Consider the following 15354-nt stretch of genomic DNA (forward strand, 5'->3'; position numbering starts at 1 on the left):
CCGCCGCCGGGAGGAGGGGCCAGGCGGGGCCGGCAGGAGGCGCCGTGGCGGCCGGGCGGGGTGAGGGGTTGGCCGCGGCCGCATAAAAGCACCGCGCACGGTTGGGCCCCGCGTCGCCTTGAGAGACGGATTCGCAGCGTCGGCAGGTAACGGGGTGCAGTGCCTCAGCGCCCCGCGGGTGAGGCGAGAGGGGCCGCACCGCGCCCTCGGTCCTTCCCCTCCCGGCCACGGTGTCTCTCGCGCTGTAGAGAACCCTTAGGCGGTGGTTGTGTGGTTTAAGGGCGTTTCGCTGGCGGTTCGGGGCCGGAGCTCCGCGGCGGGCAGCTAGTCCTAGCACGCCCATGCGCCGCTGCAGGTAGCGTGGAAGAGGCCCTGAGTGCCAAGGGGGAGACTTACACCCCGGACTCGGCCTTCCCCGCCCGGGGCTGGGCTGTCTCCCCACGCAATCCAGATATGTCTTTATAGTCGGTAGTGTCACTTAGTGCCGGTTTCGCGTAGGGCCCCTCGCGTACCCCGGGGTAGCCCTCCTGGACGAGGGAAGCGCCCCCCGCCGTACTGCCCGGGCCTGGCAGCGTGGGACTCCGATTGGTGCCTGGATTTCAGCCTTAGTGGGGACGCCGGCTGCAGCCCGCGGCATGGCTGGCAGAGCCCAGTGTGCTGGCGGAGCGAGCCTGCATCACCTGGGAAGGGATGGATAGTCTGCGTGAATGGAGGGTAATGCAGATGAAAAGCAAGTTGGAGGCAAGATATTCCTTAATGACAACGATCGGCACTGTACTTCCTGGAAGCGTGTAAACCTGAATTGAGGAGTTGCTACTGTAGTTAATTATTGACTTAAGGCCACAGTCCTTCCTGAGGACCAAAGAGCATTTGGAAATCCACAAAGTTTCTAATAAGCTGCGTTGGCAGAATGCCTGGGTGAAGTGTATTTAAAGGATTGCAGTAGGAGAAAGATCTTGCTGACTTTTGGCAGGTCTGGAGAGTATAAATTCAAGGGGTAATAGTGAGAGAAAGAGTTTAACTCTATGGAACATGTGCTTTCCTAGAGGAACCGCTTGGCATGTTGGCTCTGGTGTGCAGCTGAGTGATACTACTGCACTACAGCCCCTGTACATAGAAAAATGGGGGACAGTGTTGTTGGAGAAGGGGAAAAGTACTGGGGCCATGATCAGGTAAACGTGGGATGCTGTCAAGAGTTGTTTAAGAAGCATCTGTTTCCATGTATCAGTGATGTATTGCAGTGGAGGTCTGTGTTGTGTATCTTTGTGTTTCCCTTGTGATAGCAGTGCTGTATAGGTCTGAAGCCAGCTTTGCAAGTGCTGTTACTATGACTGCCGTAGTCTGATTTGTCTTGTTCAAGTAGAGTCCAAGCCACAAAACAACCAATGGTGGGCAGATGTCTGTGTACATTTGGGCTTAAATGAATCAGACTGCTTCTCAGACCATGTAATTGCCAAAAGCAAAATTGAAGTCTCCTAATTATCAATCTTTTAGCTAGGCCATGGGAGTGTGATCGTCCTTTTTTAGATACTCACAACTGAAAATTTGCCACAAAATACCTGCATAAATAAACACAGTTTAGACAGAATGTGGTCATGTAGAGTTGAGGTTTTGCATGAGGACTGGAGAGGCCTAATATAAGCCAAGATATTATCATTCTTTGGGAAAGACTGCCTCAGACTAACTTTTCAAGTTTATGTGCTCATAATAAATAGCCTTAACCTGTCATTTATTCTTCATTTTTCCTTAAATTTTGCTCTCTAAAAGGTTTGGAAAAGCTTGATGCAATAGCTATAACATAGCTTAGACAGTTTATTCTCTTCCTAGATTACAAATGTTTAATGAATTGGATTTGGGAAACAAATCCAGCACAAGTTTTAGGGGGAAAAAAAAAAAAGCACTGAGGAGCAGTCTTCCCATGTGCTTGTGTAACCTAGTGCCCTTTCACCTCTGAGTAGCTTCATGTACATGAATAGATGCTGTGTACAGTAGGACTCCCCATTCTGGATAAAGCCATTCATGGACCTCAGTATCTGTAGGACTGTAACCTCAAGCACAAGGACTTGCTATCTCATTGTAGTATCCTAACAGTTGCATACAAGAATGGGACTGTATTGGGAGCAGGAACTTGCCAAGTCATTGCTCTTGCATAATCAGTGCAGAGAACTGAGAAACCCTGACTGTTAGAAAGCAGGGCACTGTGTTAGTCAAGATCAGTGGCTTAGGGGGTTGGGTTTTGTCAAGGAACAAAGTGCAAATAGAAGGGTAGAGTTCAGGTTTATTTTTTGAGGCTTTGTGAACACATATCTTTGGAAACTTCTGTACAGAAAACAAATCTGTCTAGTATTTATTTGAACAGCAAAAAATAAAGTTTGCCACAGGAAAGCACTCTTGATGTGGCTCTTGGATTTCTGTACCTGTTATGTTCCTTCCTGTGGAGAAAAAAAAAGCTATTAAAAAAAAAAAAAGCTGACAATGTATTAACCTTAGTAGTGCCAGCAATATGATCTGTTGTTTAAGTAATGCCTAGTAACCCCTACTTTTCACAAAAAGGTGAAGAAACAGGTAACTGGACTAAATCCTATGAAATCTAAAAATAAACACTTGTGTTTGTGTGGAACTAGGGGAAGAGTTTGGTTATGCTTTCAAATTCTCTTGTACAAGGGTAGTTAAGGCTTGTGCCCTTAAATCTCAGATATTAACCTTTATTTTCATCCTCAGATAGATCTCCCTAGAAACTGGGACTTTAAGAAAAATATCAGTTAACATGAAACTAGGGATAAACTGTGGTTATTTTCAAGACTTTTTAGGAGAGATCCTCTATGCTGTTTTAGTACCTCTCTCCTAGTTTTGTTGTAAAAATGCAGGACACAAGTATCAGTGATGTGTGTGGGCAGTTTAACTTGGGTTGGGGTTTTTTTATGTCTATTGCAGCTCAGGATGTCTAAAAAAATCCATGGAGGCTCTGTTGTGGAGATGCAAGGAGATGAAATGACACGAGTCATCTGGGAGCTGATTAAAGAAAAGCTGATTTTTCCTTATGTAGATCTGGATTTGCACAGGTAAAGGCTCTCTGACACACAGCTGCTTTGTACTGCAGTTTGCCTGTGTCACTACACATTGATCATGTTTTGTTTAGGCACCAAGAGCATTACAGCTCTTCCTGCACTAATGCAAAGAGGCTAACTAGCCCCTTTTGTACTGGTAAAGTTCCCAGCAAACTCCCTTGGTTAACTTACGTAAGGGCAAACCTCACTAAGTACTCTAGAAAACCACAGGCCATGGTGAACATATTTTGTCAGTCTGGCAGCCCCTCTAGGGTTCCTCACAGTAGTAAGCAGTGAATGCTTAATTTTGAGTTAGCTTTTTTTTTTTCCCCTCAAAAGGTCTCTCACAGACAGGATCTGCACTTCTACCTCCTATGTCTTGGTTATACAGCACCTGGACAGTCTGCGTGGCTTTCTGCAGCCTAAACAATTAAAAACATGGCATGTTTCAGCCACTCCCTGACTTGAAGCCTAGTGTCTGTGGACTCTGACTAGCTTTATGGTTTCTTGTTATCTCTGTTTCAAGATCTGCCCAGAGGTCAAAAGGGTGGTTGGAGGGCACAGACTCTGCCTTGATGTCTGTAGATTTGAACTCTGCTACTGACAAAGTGAGCAAACTGTTCGTTATTCCACAAGCTTAGACTGTGCTCCTACACCCCTCCCTTCTGGAGAAAACAAATACTGGCAGCTGGTATGGTAAAGGCACATGCTGTCTACAGCATCTGGTAAAACAGAATAAATAAACCTCTTCCCATTCTAGCCAATGAGCTATAAAAGAAGTGTCCAGCTGCATTGTTCCTAGCCGAGTGGACTGAGACCTTCAGTGGCATCTGTCATTATTAAACCCACAGGTCTGACCTCTTCCCCTGCTCCTGGAGTCATTTGTATGCCACCTACATCAGGCTTTCTGCCTGTTGCTCTTGAGAACCGAGCAAACAGAAACCCAGCAGCAAAATGCATGCACACAGTCTGGAGAACATCCCTTTTCAAAGGAGGGTGGGAGGAGGGAAAACAGACCCCTGGCTGAGGCAGCACAATGACTAGATTCATGTACAACTGGCTGTGCTTCAGGGCTGTCCCACACTGGCCACCCATTATTCTCCAAAAGCTATTAAAACAGTGAGTGTGGAAAATGTGCTTCCCCTGACTGAGGAGAATATTGACAGTTTTGCTAGAACAGGATTGTGGGTTCATTGTCAAAGCAGTTTTTAAGCCTAGTATAGCTTCATACACTCAGCAAATGAAGGCAGCCCGAACCCTCAGAGCAAGAGGTTTGAAATAAATGCCTGTATTCATCTGGGGACTTTGCTGCTCTATACCGTTAGAATCCCAGACTGAAAGCTTTCATTGCAGGAAGTTCAGAAAGGAAGGCAGAGGAGATACTGGCTATATCCCATGCTGGCAGAGAGCCTCGGCCATAAAGTGAAGCTATCTTTTCTCTAACCTCCTACCAGCAGCAGAACTATCATAATATGAGCCTATGTTTTCTTCCAATCCAGCAGCATTTGCACTGGAAGAGTGTAGCTTCAGTTATGGCAGAGTGCTAGAACTACACTCACAGGCACATACAGGATCTGATTTCTTTCCTGTTGGACATGAACCAATATCCTGGGCAGTTCTGACCATCTTTGTGGGTTTGTTACAGCTATGACTTGGGCATTGAGCATCGTGATGCTACAAATGATAAAGTAACTGTGGAGGCTGCTGAAGCCATAAAGAAATACAGTGTTGGCATAAAGTGTGCAACCATCACTCCTGATGAGAAAAGAGTGGAGGAGTTCAACTTGAAGCAGATGTGGAAGTCTCCCAATGGGACAATTAGAAACATCCTAGGTGGCACTGTCTTCAGGGAGGCCATCATCTGCAAGAACATTCCCCGCCTAGTGTCTGGATGGGTGAAACCCATTGTCATTGGCCGTCACGCTTATGGGGATCAAGTGAGTCACTTCACTGCTTACCTCTCTTTTTATCTGAACAGACTTAGTCCTCACTGATATAGAGTCACAAAGACTTGGACTTAGACATACCTGTGCTGCTGCTTTGTCCCTTGCACTCTGCCTGGAAGTGAGTGCTAGCACTTTGTACAGCACTAGGCACAGTGTGGCAGAACCTGGCTCATGCCTCTCTTCCTGAGACAGTGTAGCTATATAAACAGCATTCAGGGGCCTATGCTTGGATTAGATAGGTCTGTACCTAAATGCAGGGTATAATTTCTCTAAATTATTCTTACCTCTGCAGAACCCTCCTCTCTACATAGTAATCTTCTTAGAAAATGTCCTTTACCCTCTGGGCATGGGTGTAGCTTTGGTTTTCTCTTTTTTTTTTTTTAAACCACAATCTATTTCTTAAATGTGATTGCCCAACACTCCTACAGAGTTGGTATTCATACTAAGCACTGAAGTATCGAAACATCCTTTATTGGAGCTGTCCTGGCAGACATGGTACAAGGTCATGGAAAGCCCTTAGCATGGCACTCGGTTTACTGGCCTTTGGGCAGCCCAGAGGACAAAAAACAACTATACTGTTCGCCATGGGTGATGATATACTGGGAAGCAGCCAAACAGGACAAAAGTGAAATCTTTTAAAGGAGCCAAGTGTTTAAATAGACAGGTAAGCCCACAAACTGAGAGCAAGTCATAAGATTGGCTGAGGTGAGTCAGTAAAATAATTATCAGGAGGAAAGAAGCTGCAGAACCCTGACACTAGAAAAGAATTATGTTCAACATCTTTAACAGTACTGAATAACTGAGGTGGTCAAAATAATAATAGGAAACAAGGGATTAAGGGGGAAGGATTGAAACCTTGCCTAAGTAGGAGATAAGCATGAAAGGAATAATACAAGAACACGTAAAGGACATATGAGCAAGACATAACTACAGAACAGTTCAGGGAATCAATTCCCTTAATAGAAGGGAAACTACATGAAAAAGGATGACAATTTTAAAGGAAATGTAACCCTAAAGAGTACTGTTCAGAACAGTTGGGAAAATGATACACCATTTAAAAGTACATGTTGGCTCTTTTTCTGAGCCTGTGTAGCTCAGGAGCAAAGGGTGTACCCATCTACGGAAGTCAAAGAATTCTTACTACACGTTGGCCTTTCAAATGCCCTATGATGAATATAAATAATATCTGTTATTAAAGTGCTGTATTGTTTCCCTTGATTTATGAGATCTGTAGTTGTGATACAAATTACTTTTTGGGGGGGACAGGGAGATGAGACTTTCTACTCACAGACCACACACACTCCAGATATTTTGCACTTTAAAACTTCAGCATATCTGCAAAAATACATACTCTGCCAGTTAATAGGGCTCAAGAATCTGCAAGCTTTTTCCGTTAAAGAGGAAGATACCTATACAGGCAGACTTCTGACTACTTGTCGTTCTAAACTCCCTAGTAAAATAATCCAATGACCACCTGTCTAAGTAAACAAAGCCTGTTCAATGGCTTTTTTGTATAATTGTTCATGCTTTTCTGCACCCTGCCCTCCCAAATGTGTGTCTTCTTCTATGGATCTGTCCTCCTGATAAAATAATTATGGTATTTTTATTTTATTTTTTAACAGTACAGAGCAACTGATTTTGTGGTGCCTGGGCCTGGAAAAGTAGAGATGACATACACTCCAAAAGATGGAGGCAAACCAGTCACGTATCTGGTCCATAATTTTGAAAGTAGGTATCTTTAAGTTGTGATTAATGTGATAATTCTGGTTTAATTGAATCCTGAAGTATCGATCATATCTATGTGATGGCAAAATATCAATTTAAGGTAAAGGGAGAAGGTCTAAGCCTGAGAATGTCTTCATTTATTTATGGGTAATGCTGAAAGTTGAAATCTTCCTTGGGGTCAGACACACATTGAACACACAATCAGGCTAGACTAGCCACCAGTCATGTCCCTTTTATGGTGACTCTGCTAGTGGCTTGCATGTGCTTCTCTCTGATCAGAGAGAAATTTGCTATCTAAAAAGGCCTTGATCTAAGGAGATAATATTTGAGAACAATTCTTGTATAATCCATTTTGGTTTGTCTTACTGAGGTCTGTATACCATTGCAGTTTATACCTTTCTTTATTAAGCAGTATTTTTCTCAATATAAATGAGAACTGACACTTAACTCTGCAAGGTAGAAAGGACATTTGACCAGGATACTTCTGACTCTGTAGGTTCTAACTGTTTTAACAAAGGTAGTCCCAAAGGTATTGGTGTCCCTCCTGGCAGTATTGCTATGCTGGTTGTAGATGTTGTAGGCTTAGGAGGAGGAGTCCTGATGTTGCTGGACTTTGTTGGATGGAAACCAGTACATACACATTGCTAAAACTCAGGGTGTTTCTCTAGGGGCAGGATTCAGATAAACATAATGCAAGTCAGTGACCAAAGGATTAAGGATTTGAAGCTTTATGGTGACCAATGTATGTGAGTGTGCAATGTTTTGATTTTAGATGCAGAAATCTAATGCATCTGTGTAAACCATGGAATCCTAGTTTGTATGCAGTTTGCTTGGCAAACTGGTACCAAGGCTACTGTATGACCCTCTCACAATACTTGATTTCTCTGGCATTCTTGTTCACAGGAGCCTGAATCTGCTATCTCTTGTTGCACAGCCTTTCAGCTGGAGTTCACCTGCTCCCCTGCCAGTCTTAATCTGATTTTGTTTGATAGGTGACTGGTGAGCTTGTATTTGAGATGTCTGAGAGCTGCAGCTGCCAGTCTGATTCTGTGTTCTGTGTTGCATCTACAAGCAGAAATCAAGGAAGTGCAAAGATGGCAGATTACTGCTGTTGCCCTGGGAGAGCTCCCCTCCCTACAGATAACTGTTGTGCCAGCATATCTCTGCAGTGCATAAGGGAAGCATGTCCTATTGCTATACTAATATCTGCCTTGACACCAAATCAAGAGATTAAAATAGGCAGTAGGATTGTATGATTGCAATGAGGGGTTTTATTTACCTAAATACAAATAAATATCAGAGTAAAACCTAGTAGCAACTATGGAATCATGGCTCCAGAGGACATAGTCTGTGTAGCTAATCGGACAGTCTTCTGTCTTTGACTTGTTAACAGAGGCAGGGACACAATGTGTATCTTCACTGGTTACAGCAGGCATTTCGTTCCCTGCCAACTTTAAAAGACCTTGCTATTTTGGCAAGTAGATAAACCTCCTCAGTCTTCCTCTTCATTCTACATGCACGTCCATATAGTAACAACCATCTGGAGGTAAGGACAAATGGGTATCAGAAAAAGATCTTTTAAAAAATAAATGAATAAGCCAGGGGTATTTACAGAGCAAAGATCACTGATAAATGCACTGTACAACAAACTAGAGAGCTGGTGGTAGTGTAGTGCTTAAAATTAAGTACATGGTATCTACATTTTGTTAGAAACAAAGAGCTGTGTTCTGAAAGATAACAAAGGTTTTTCATGAAGCTGTAGAGCCTGCTTTCACCCATATGATCCTTCTTCCATGATCTGAAGGCTGCTTTTCCCCAGGTGAGCTGGGCACTTCCACTGGGCGCTGGGAAGCTTAAGGCACTTCCACTCAGGCTGCTAATGCATCTCCTTTACACAACCTAAGTCAAGTGAGTGTGAGCCTTCTCAGGACTCCCTTGCATGGGTGACTAGCAGGTTCTTCCCACTACTTTGTGGAAGTGAGCATGAGCAGCTGAATAAAAGCTGCAGGGTAGGCCAGACACCTTTGCTGAAAAGATGGAGGAATGTGTGTTGAAACTTGTTTACCTGAGCTAGGCAAAGCAGCCTGATTGCGGTCAAAGCCTGAAGATACAAGGCACTTAAGATGGGAACAAACCCATTTCTAGGTTTGACTGAGACTCCTGATCCAAGCTTCTGCTTTGATAGAGAAATGTAAATGTTCTCCTGAAAGAATCAACCTTCAATGGAAAACTGTATCAAAACATCTGGGGATGTTTCTCATTTTCTCGTACCTGCCTGCCAGAGTATGCTTTGGAGAGACTGTCAAATACTTAACCAAAACTAAATCTAGTTGATTCCTATCTATCTGTTCTTCCACAAACAGGCTGTGGTGGTGTAGCCATGGGAATGTACAATCTTGACCAGTCTATCAAGGATTTTGCCCACAGTTCCTTCCAAATGGCACTGTCTAAAGGCTGGCCCCTCTACATGAGCACCAAGAACACCATCCTGAAGAGATATGATGGTCGCTTTAAAGATATCTTCCAAGACATCTATGACAGGTAACTAGGATAACTGTGTGCTTCCTACCACACAGTGCATACGTCTTCAGCAGGAACAGCCTCTCAGCCCTGTGAGCTGCTACAGTTAATTCTGTGTTTTCAGACAGTCAGCAGCACTTGGCAGGGGCTATGCACTTTCCCTGTCGTGGTTTCCCTTGTCCTGCAGGATGCAGCACTGAAGGATTAAAGCTCTGCTAAATGTGGCTTTGGTGTTCATCTTGTCTAACAGTCACAGATTATATATGGTCTCTTCTGTGACTCTGAAGCAGACTTGCAGTTGTTGAGCAAACCAAGCAAGGAAAAAAAACCCCTAAGGCTGATGCAGATTTTGTGTACGTTTTATCAGTTGGTGTTTTCTTTGCTCTTACCTCTGTGCATCTCACTGTGTATCTCACTATCTCTGTACATCTCACTGTGCGCAACTTCTTGCACAAATTGTTACACTTTCTGTTCTCCAGAGAATACAAGTCCCAGTTTGAAGCCAAAAAGATCTGGTATGAGCATAGGCTCATTGATGACATGGTTGCTCAGGCCCTGAAATCTGAAGGAGGCTTTGTGTGGGCCTGCAAGAACTATGATGGGGATGTCCAGTCTGACTCTGTTGCACAAGGTATGAAATCCTTCTTGTACTACAGTAGGGTCAGTGTCTTGTGACCATTGCCTTATGTAACAGCCCAGGAGGTGGTGTTGGTTCTCAGAACTTATGTTTCAAACCTGTTGTCAGTCACAGAGCTATCAGGCAGGCCAAGAATTTCTTGCTTCACTTCTACCAGAAAATCTATTGAAAGTAAACTGTGTAGTTGCATTTAATTACAAGGTGGATTACATGGCTTTCCATTCTAATGGAAGGTATCCAGACAGCTGGGATTCTGTCACTGACAGATTGAGCTAAACTGGCTGGTGGTGAGCATACTGGTGGGTACTCAACAGATAAGTAAGAAAGCCTTCAGGACCTAATGCTACCTGACAGGTGTAAAGAGAGAGATTAGTATGTTTAACTTCACAGACTTTTGTAGTACTTGATCGAAATCTGTGTAACCAAGCTGCTTGGGCCAAAACAAATATGGATGCAAAAACCCACAGGACAAGATATGTGGCTTTATGTAATATGCACTTTCTAAAGTACCACCAGGAAACTGCCTCACATAGAACAAGGATGTGTGCTGGACTAATGAAGTAAGCAGCTTTCAAAGACAGATCTCTGAAACCTACAAGGTTGGAAGTGATTTGAATGTCCAATTTTGCCAGCTTATGGTTCCTTTCACTAGGGCAGATCCTCTTGATATGCAGTAGGTTTGTTTGCTCTCAGCCTGTGAGGAAGATAGTGATTGGTAGACCAACACTGCTTGTTTAGGATTCTTTGTTCTCATACTGCACCTTTTCAGTAAAAATCTGTCCATCAAGTTAGGTGAGAACACTAATTTTCTTGCAATGGTGCAGTGTGTCTGCAGACCCACATCTCCTGGTTCTGTAGCACTTTCTGCTGAGATGAGCTATAATTTTGACGTGCCAGGACTAGTCAGTTAATTGTTGCAGCAGGAGCACTGCTGTTTGGGAATACTCACACCAAGGCTGGGAGGTTGTAGGGGGATTGTAGGGTAGAGGGATTAAGGAGAATTTAAGGGGGCTGTCCAAAGGAGACCCTGAACTTAAAAAACTGTGTGTTCTGCAGGCTATGGCTCTCTGGGCATGATGACCAGTGTGCTGATCTGCCCTGATGGTAAGACTGTTGAAGCAGAAGCTGCTCATGGCACGGTTACTCGTCATTACCGCATGCACCAAAAAGGCCAGGAAACCTCCACTAACCCTATTGGTGAGCTGCTTTTCACTGCCCTTCAGTGATCTCTACACATGAAAGAACAGGTTTGGAATAAGAACATTTGTATCCTTTCTGCAGAGAATTGCACCAGGGAGTGGTGAACCTGGTAATTCATAATGCATTTTTCTTACATGGAGACAGATGCAGCCTGAAACGCAATGAGTGTGAATTACAAGCTAGACCTAACCTAGTCTGAGATATACTCTCACTCTTAAGCAAATGACAGGTTTTTAGCCACAATGGCCTTAAGGTTTAGGTTCATCGGGTTTTGTTTTACTTGCCTTCCTGATACTCCAAAAGACTCATCCACCCCCAAACTATGTAGCTACTTAAAGTGTAAGTGCAGCTTGAATGGGATGTGAAAGAAAAATATCCTCCATACTTACATGGGGACCAAATATAATGTAATACCGGAAGACTGCACCCTTCTTTCATGAGGGCAAATTTCTGTGTAACTGTAGAATCCTACCACCAGTCATTCTTTCTGATTTGGGCAGGGACAAAACAAGATCTAGTGGCATGCATGAAGAGGTTGCTGGGGACAGTATGTAGTTTCTTTTGCTTTTCTTCAGAGCTGCACACAATGAAAAGGATACTTAGATGAAGATAAGTGCTCTCTTTCCCATGCCAGATGTTCTATCTCTTTTTTTTTTCCCCGTCTGTTTTCAGTTTTATTAGTATTAAAAAATAATTACTATTCCATATGATGGTTTAGAACAATGTCTGGGGAGTTATAGAAGGACAGAATAATCTAGTGTTCTCTCTCAGCCTCCATCTTTGCATGGACAAGAGGACTAGCTCACAGAGCAAAGCTGGACAACAACACTAGCCTCAAGAACTTTGCAGTTGCCCTGGAAGAAGTCTGCATTGAGACCATTGAATCTGGCTTTATGACAAAGGACCTTGCTGCCTGTATCAAAGGCCTACCTAAGTAAGTATGAAGTCATAGGCTGTGCTTGGGGAAGGCTGTTTCATTTGGTGCTTCTGAACACCATTTGCTGGAAAGTCACTTCAATATGGTGAAGAATTGTTAGAGGCTGGTCACAGAACAGGGCTCATCTGTACCTCGCGCTGTACAAACAGAAGATGGGAGTGTCTCAAGTTGCTTAGTCTAGGTTACTCTGTCCCTGCCATTGTACCAAATGCATGGTGACGGGTAGGAAAGGAACTGCAAAGATTTCTTGTGAGAGGTGTGCTACGTTGGCCAGATTCATTGCCCTGTCCATGTATTAGGATGGAGACCTACTTGTAGCCAGGTGGTATTTTGCAGTCATCTTCTCAAGATCCTTTTGGCAAAAAAGTCGGCCTGATGAGTAGGAGAAAACTCTTTTGGTTGTAGAGGAAAGATTTGGAGTTCTTTGAACAGTTTTCCTCTGCTTTGAGCATTTGACTGGCTTTACAACTAATGTCTGTCCCGTTCTGTTTCTCCCCTGCAGTGTCACACGCTCTGACTACCTGAACACCTTTGAGTTCATGGACAAGCTTGCTGAAAACTTGAAGGGGAAGCTGGCCTCTCTGCACAAACTTTAAGGCAGGGTTTCTACTCAAGCTCCACTAACAAAGTGTCTGCCACTTACACCAGAGTTTCAGTGGCACTGTATCACTGTGTAATATTTCAAATATTAGACAAAAATGAACATGTATACTTTTTCAAATGTTTAAAAGACCATGTTTTCTTAAATCCTCTGAATTGCTGAGCTAAGCAGATGAATGTGACAGTATTCAAGCTCACCATGGGTCTGGATCATTGGTTCTGCTGTCATTCACAGCAAACCTGAGGTTTCCCTCCATGACTTCATGATCTGTACTTCTTTTCTCTCTTTCTCACAGACTGAAAGCCAATCTGTGTCACAGCTCTGGTAAAACCAGTGGTGACTTCTTGTCCAACAGCCCTAAAGTCAGAACTGTCCTCATCGTTCCAGTACTGTCCATAAAGTACAAATGAGCTCACAGGGCTATGCAAGCTCTACTGCAGCCCCTTTTTTATCTTCTAGTGCCAAGTAGAGCACAGTATCCTGATAAGGGATTTGGTCCCATTGCTACAGTTTGTACTGTAGCATTTGAGAAGCACTTAGGAAATGCTAGAATCAAGCCCCATAGGCTAAGAGCCTAATAAAGCCATGCTGTAGTGTCTGAATGCAGGCCATGCATTTAGTTACACTCCTGACTGGATGCATGCATAGGAATTGTGTTTTCCCTCACACCACGATTCATAAATGTGCAAAACTTTTCTCTAGCTGTCTGAGCTGTTACTTACACTTCCTATTGTGATACAGCAGGACAGACTATAACTGTGAAAAACTGTTCCATCCAGGGCTTTGTGTTGGGTTTTTGTTTTTTAAAGAATATTTAGTTCAGACTAAAATAAAAGCCAATTAACATTCTTTGTGTGTCCTCTTCCCTTCTGTGGCAAGTTCTGCCTCAGCAAGAGACTCTAGTACCTTTCAGGACAATCTGATACAGCCTGGGACAGATTGGTGGAATGTGATTCAAACACAAAATAATCTCTCCTTAGAGGTTGAATGGATTCTGGCCTGGGGCAAGATCCAACATGAGTGTGGTGGTAAGCAGCAGCATACTGAACAAGAATTTTTAAGTACCATTTCCACTGAAACTTTATTTTGGGACTAATACAAACTCACCATTCAACAATGATCAGAAACAAGTTCTACGCAAGCCAAACTCCCACTCTGCAGCTGACTACGTCTAAGTGTGGGTTAGGACAGAAATGCAATGTGAGGCTAGATGAGTTAGCATTAACGTTTCTTTGGGGAGGGCAATGCAAAACGCAGCTCACCAACTACTTGCAGCTGTCCCTGTGCCTTCACTATGAATGACCTACAGTAGTCTGCTATTCTGTTATTAACACAAGCATGCACGAAGCTGCATGGGGAAAAGTACCATTGCTGACCCAGGGCAGGGATGGAAATGGTCAGCAGGAACACCTGGAGCTCTATGTGCCTGTCTGGCTTCTGCCAGCCCCAATTCAAGTTACTGTACTACAGGCCGCTCATACTACAACAGTGTCTCTAACATTGTTATTTACTGGCTCCTACCCAGCTGCTGAAGTTAGATTAGCAGAGAAAGCTTAGTAATGACTTTATAGCATAAGTGTAAACAATACACTAGCATTTGCCAGCCTCACCCCATCCCTGGAAAGGGGATGGAGCAGCTCATGCTGGATGCCATCTCAAAACATGTGAAGGGAAAGGTTGTTACCAGAGGGGCTCAACATGGATTCACCAAGGGGAAGTCCTGCTTGACCAAGCTGATATGCTCTCAGAGAAGGCTAACCGGCCAGCTCTATGAGGGAGGAGCAGTGGGATATCATCTAGCTTGACTTCAGCAAGGCTTTTGACACAATCTCCCAGAACACCCTCATCAGAAAGCTCAGGCAGTGGGGCTTGGATGAGTGGGCAGTGAGGTGGATCGAGAGCTGGCTGAATGAGAGGCCAGAGGGTGGCAATCGACTGAGCTGAGTCAAGTTGGAGGCCTGTGGCCAGAGGAGTTCCACAGGGATCAGTTCTAGGGCCAGTCTTGTTCAACATCTTCATCAACAACTTAAATGAGGGGACAGAGCGTACCCTCAGCAGGTCCCCTGATGTCACCAAACTGGGAGCACTGGCTGATTCCCCACAGGCTGTGCTGCCATTCAGCGGGATCTCGACCGGCTTGAGAGTTGGGCAGAGAGGAACCTCATGAGTTTCAACAAGGACAAGTGCAGTGTCCTGCACCTGGGGAGGAACAACCCCATGCACCAGGACAGGCTGGGGATTGATCTGCTGGAGAGCAGCTCTGCAGAGAGAGACCTGAGAGTCCTGGCTGATAATAAACTAACCATGAGCCAGCAATGTGCCCTCATGGCCAAGAAGGCCAATGGCATCCTGGGATGCATCAAGAAGAGTGCAGGCAGGAGTTAGAGGGAGGTTCTGCTCCCCCCATCTGCTCTGCCCTGGTGAGGCCTCATCTGGAGTCCTGTGTCCAGTTCTGGGCTCCTCAGCTCAAGAGGGACCGAGAACTTCTGGAGAGAGTCCAGCACAGGGCCACCAAGATGATGAGGGGACTGGAGTTCATCTTTCCTATGAGGAAAGGCTGCAAGACCTGGGGCTATTTAGCCTAGAGAAGACTGAAGGGTGACCTCATCAACACTTAACAGTACCCAAATGGTGGATGTCAGATGGATGAGGCAGCATTGTTTTCTGTAGTGTCCAGCAACAGGACAAGAGGTAACAGGTACAAGCTAGAACACAAAATCCATTTAAACACATGGAAAATA

The 15354-nt window shown here is 44.3% G+C and overlaps 1 protein-coding gene across 1 annotated transcript; it reads left to right on the top strand.

Moving 5' to 3' along the window:
- Window positions 1-24: 24 nt before the first annotated feature.
- On the top strand, window positions 25-13462 carry IDH1 (isocitrate dehydrogenase (NADP(+)) 1). The gene is made up of 9 exons (XM_062004663.1): window positions 25-146; window positions 2935-3062; window positions 4693-4984; window positions 6616-6721; window positions 9082-9259; window positions 9718-9869; window positions 10932-11072; window positions 11847-12009; window positions 12515-13462. The coding sequence occupies exons 2-9, from the start codon at window positions 2941-2943 to the stop codon at window positions 12606-12608; spliced, it is 1248 nt and encodes a 415-aa protein (XP_061860647.1). The 5' UTR covers window positions 25-146; window positions 2935-2940; the 3' UTR covers window positions 12609-13462.
- The last annotated feature ends 1892 nt before the right edge of the window (window positions 13463-15354 follow it).

This window comes from Colius striatus, chromosome 11 (genome assembly GCF_028858725.1).
Source record: "Colius striatus isolate bColStr4 chromosome 11, bColStr4.1.hap1, whole genome shotgun sequence".
In the NCBI taxonomy this organism is placed as follows: Eukaryota; Metazoa; Chordata; class Aves; order Coliiformes; family Coliidae; genus Colius; species Colius striatus.

Coding starts and splice junctions, on each gene's coding strand:
- IDH1 (XM_062004663.1), top strand. CDS start 2,941: ATGTCTAAAAAAATCCATGGAGGCTCTGTTGTGGAGATGCAAGGAGAT. Junction 3,063..4,692: donor GTAGATCTGGATTTGCACAG/GTAAAGGCTCTC, acceptor GGTTTGTTACAG/CTATGACTTGGGCATTGAGC. Junction 11,073..11,846: donor AACCTCCACTAACCCTATTG/GTGAGCTGCTTT, acceptor GTTCTCTCTCAG/CCTCCATCTTTGCATGGACA.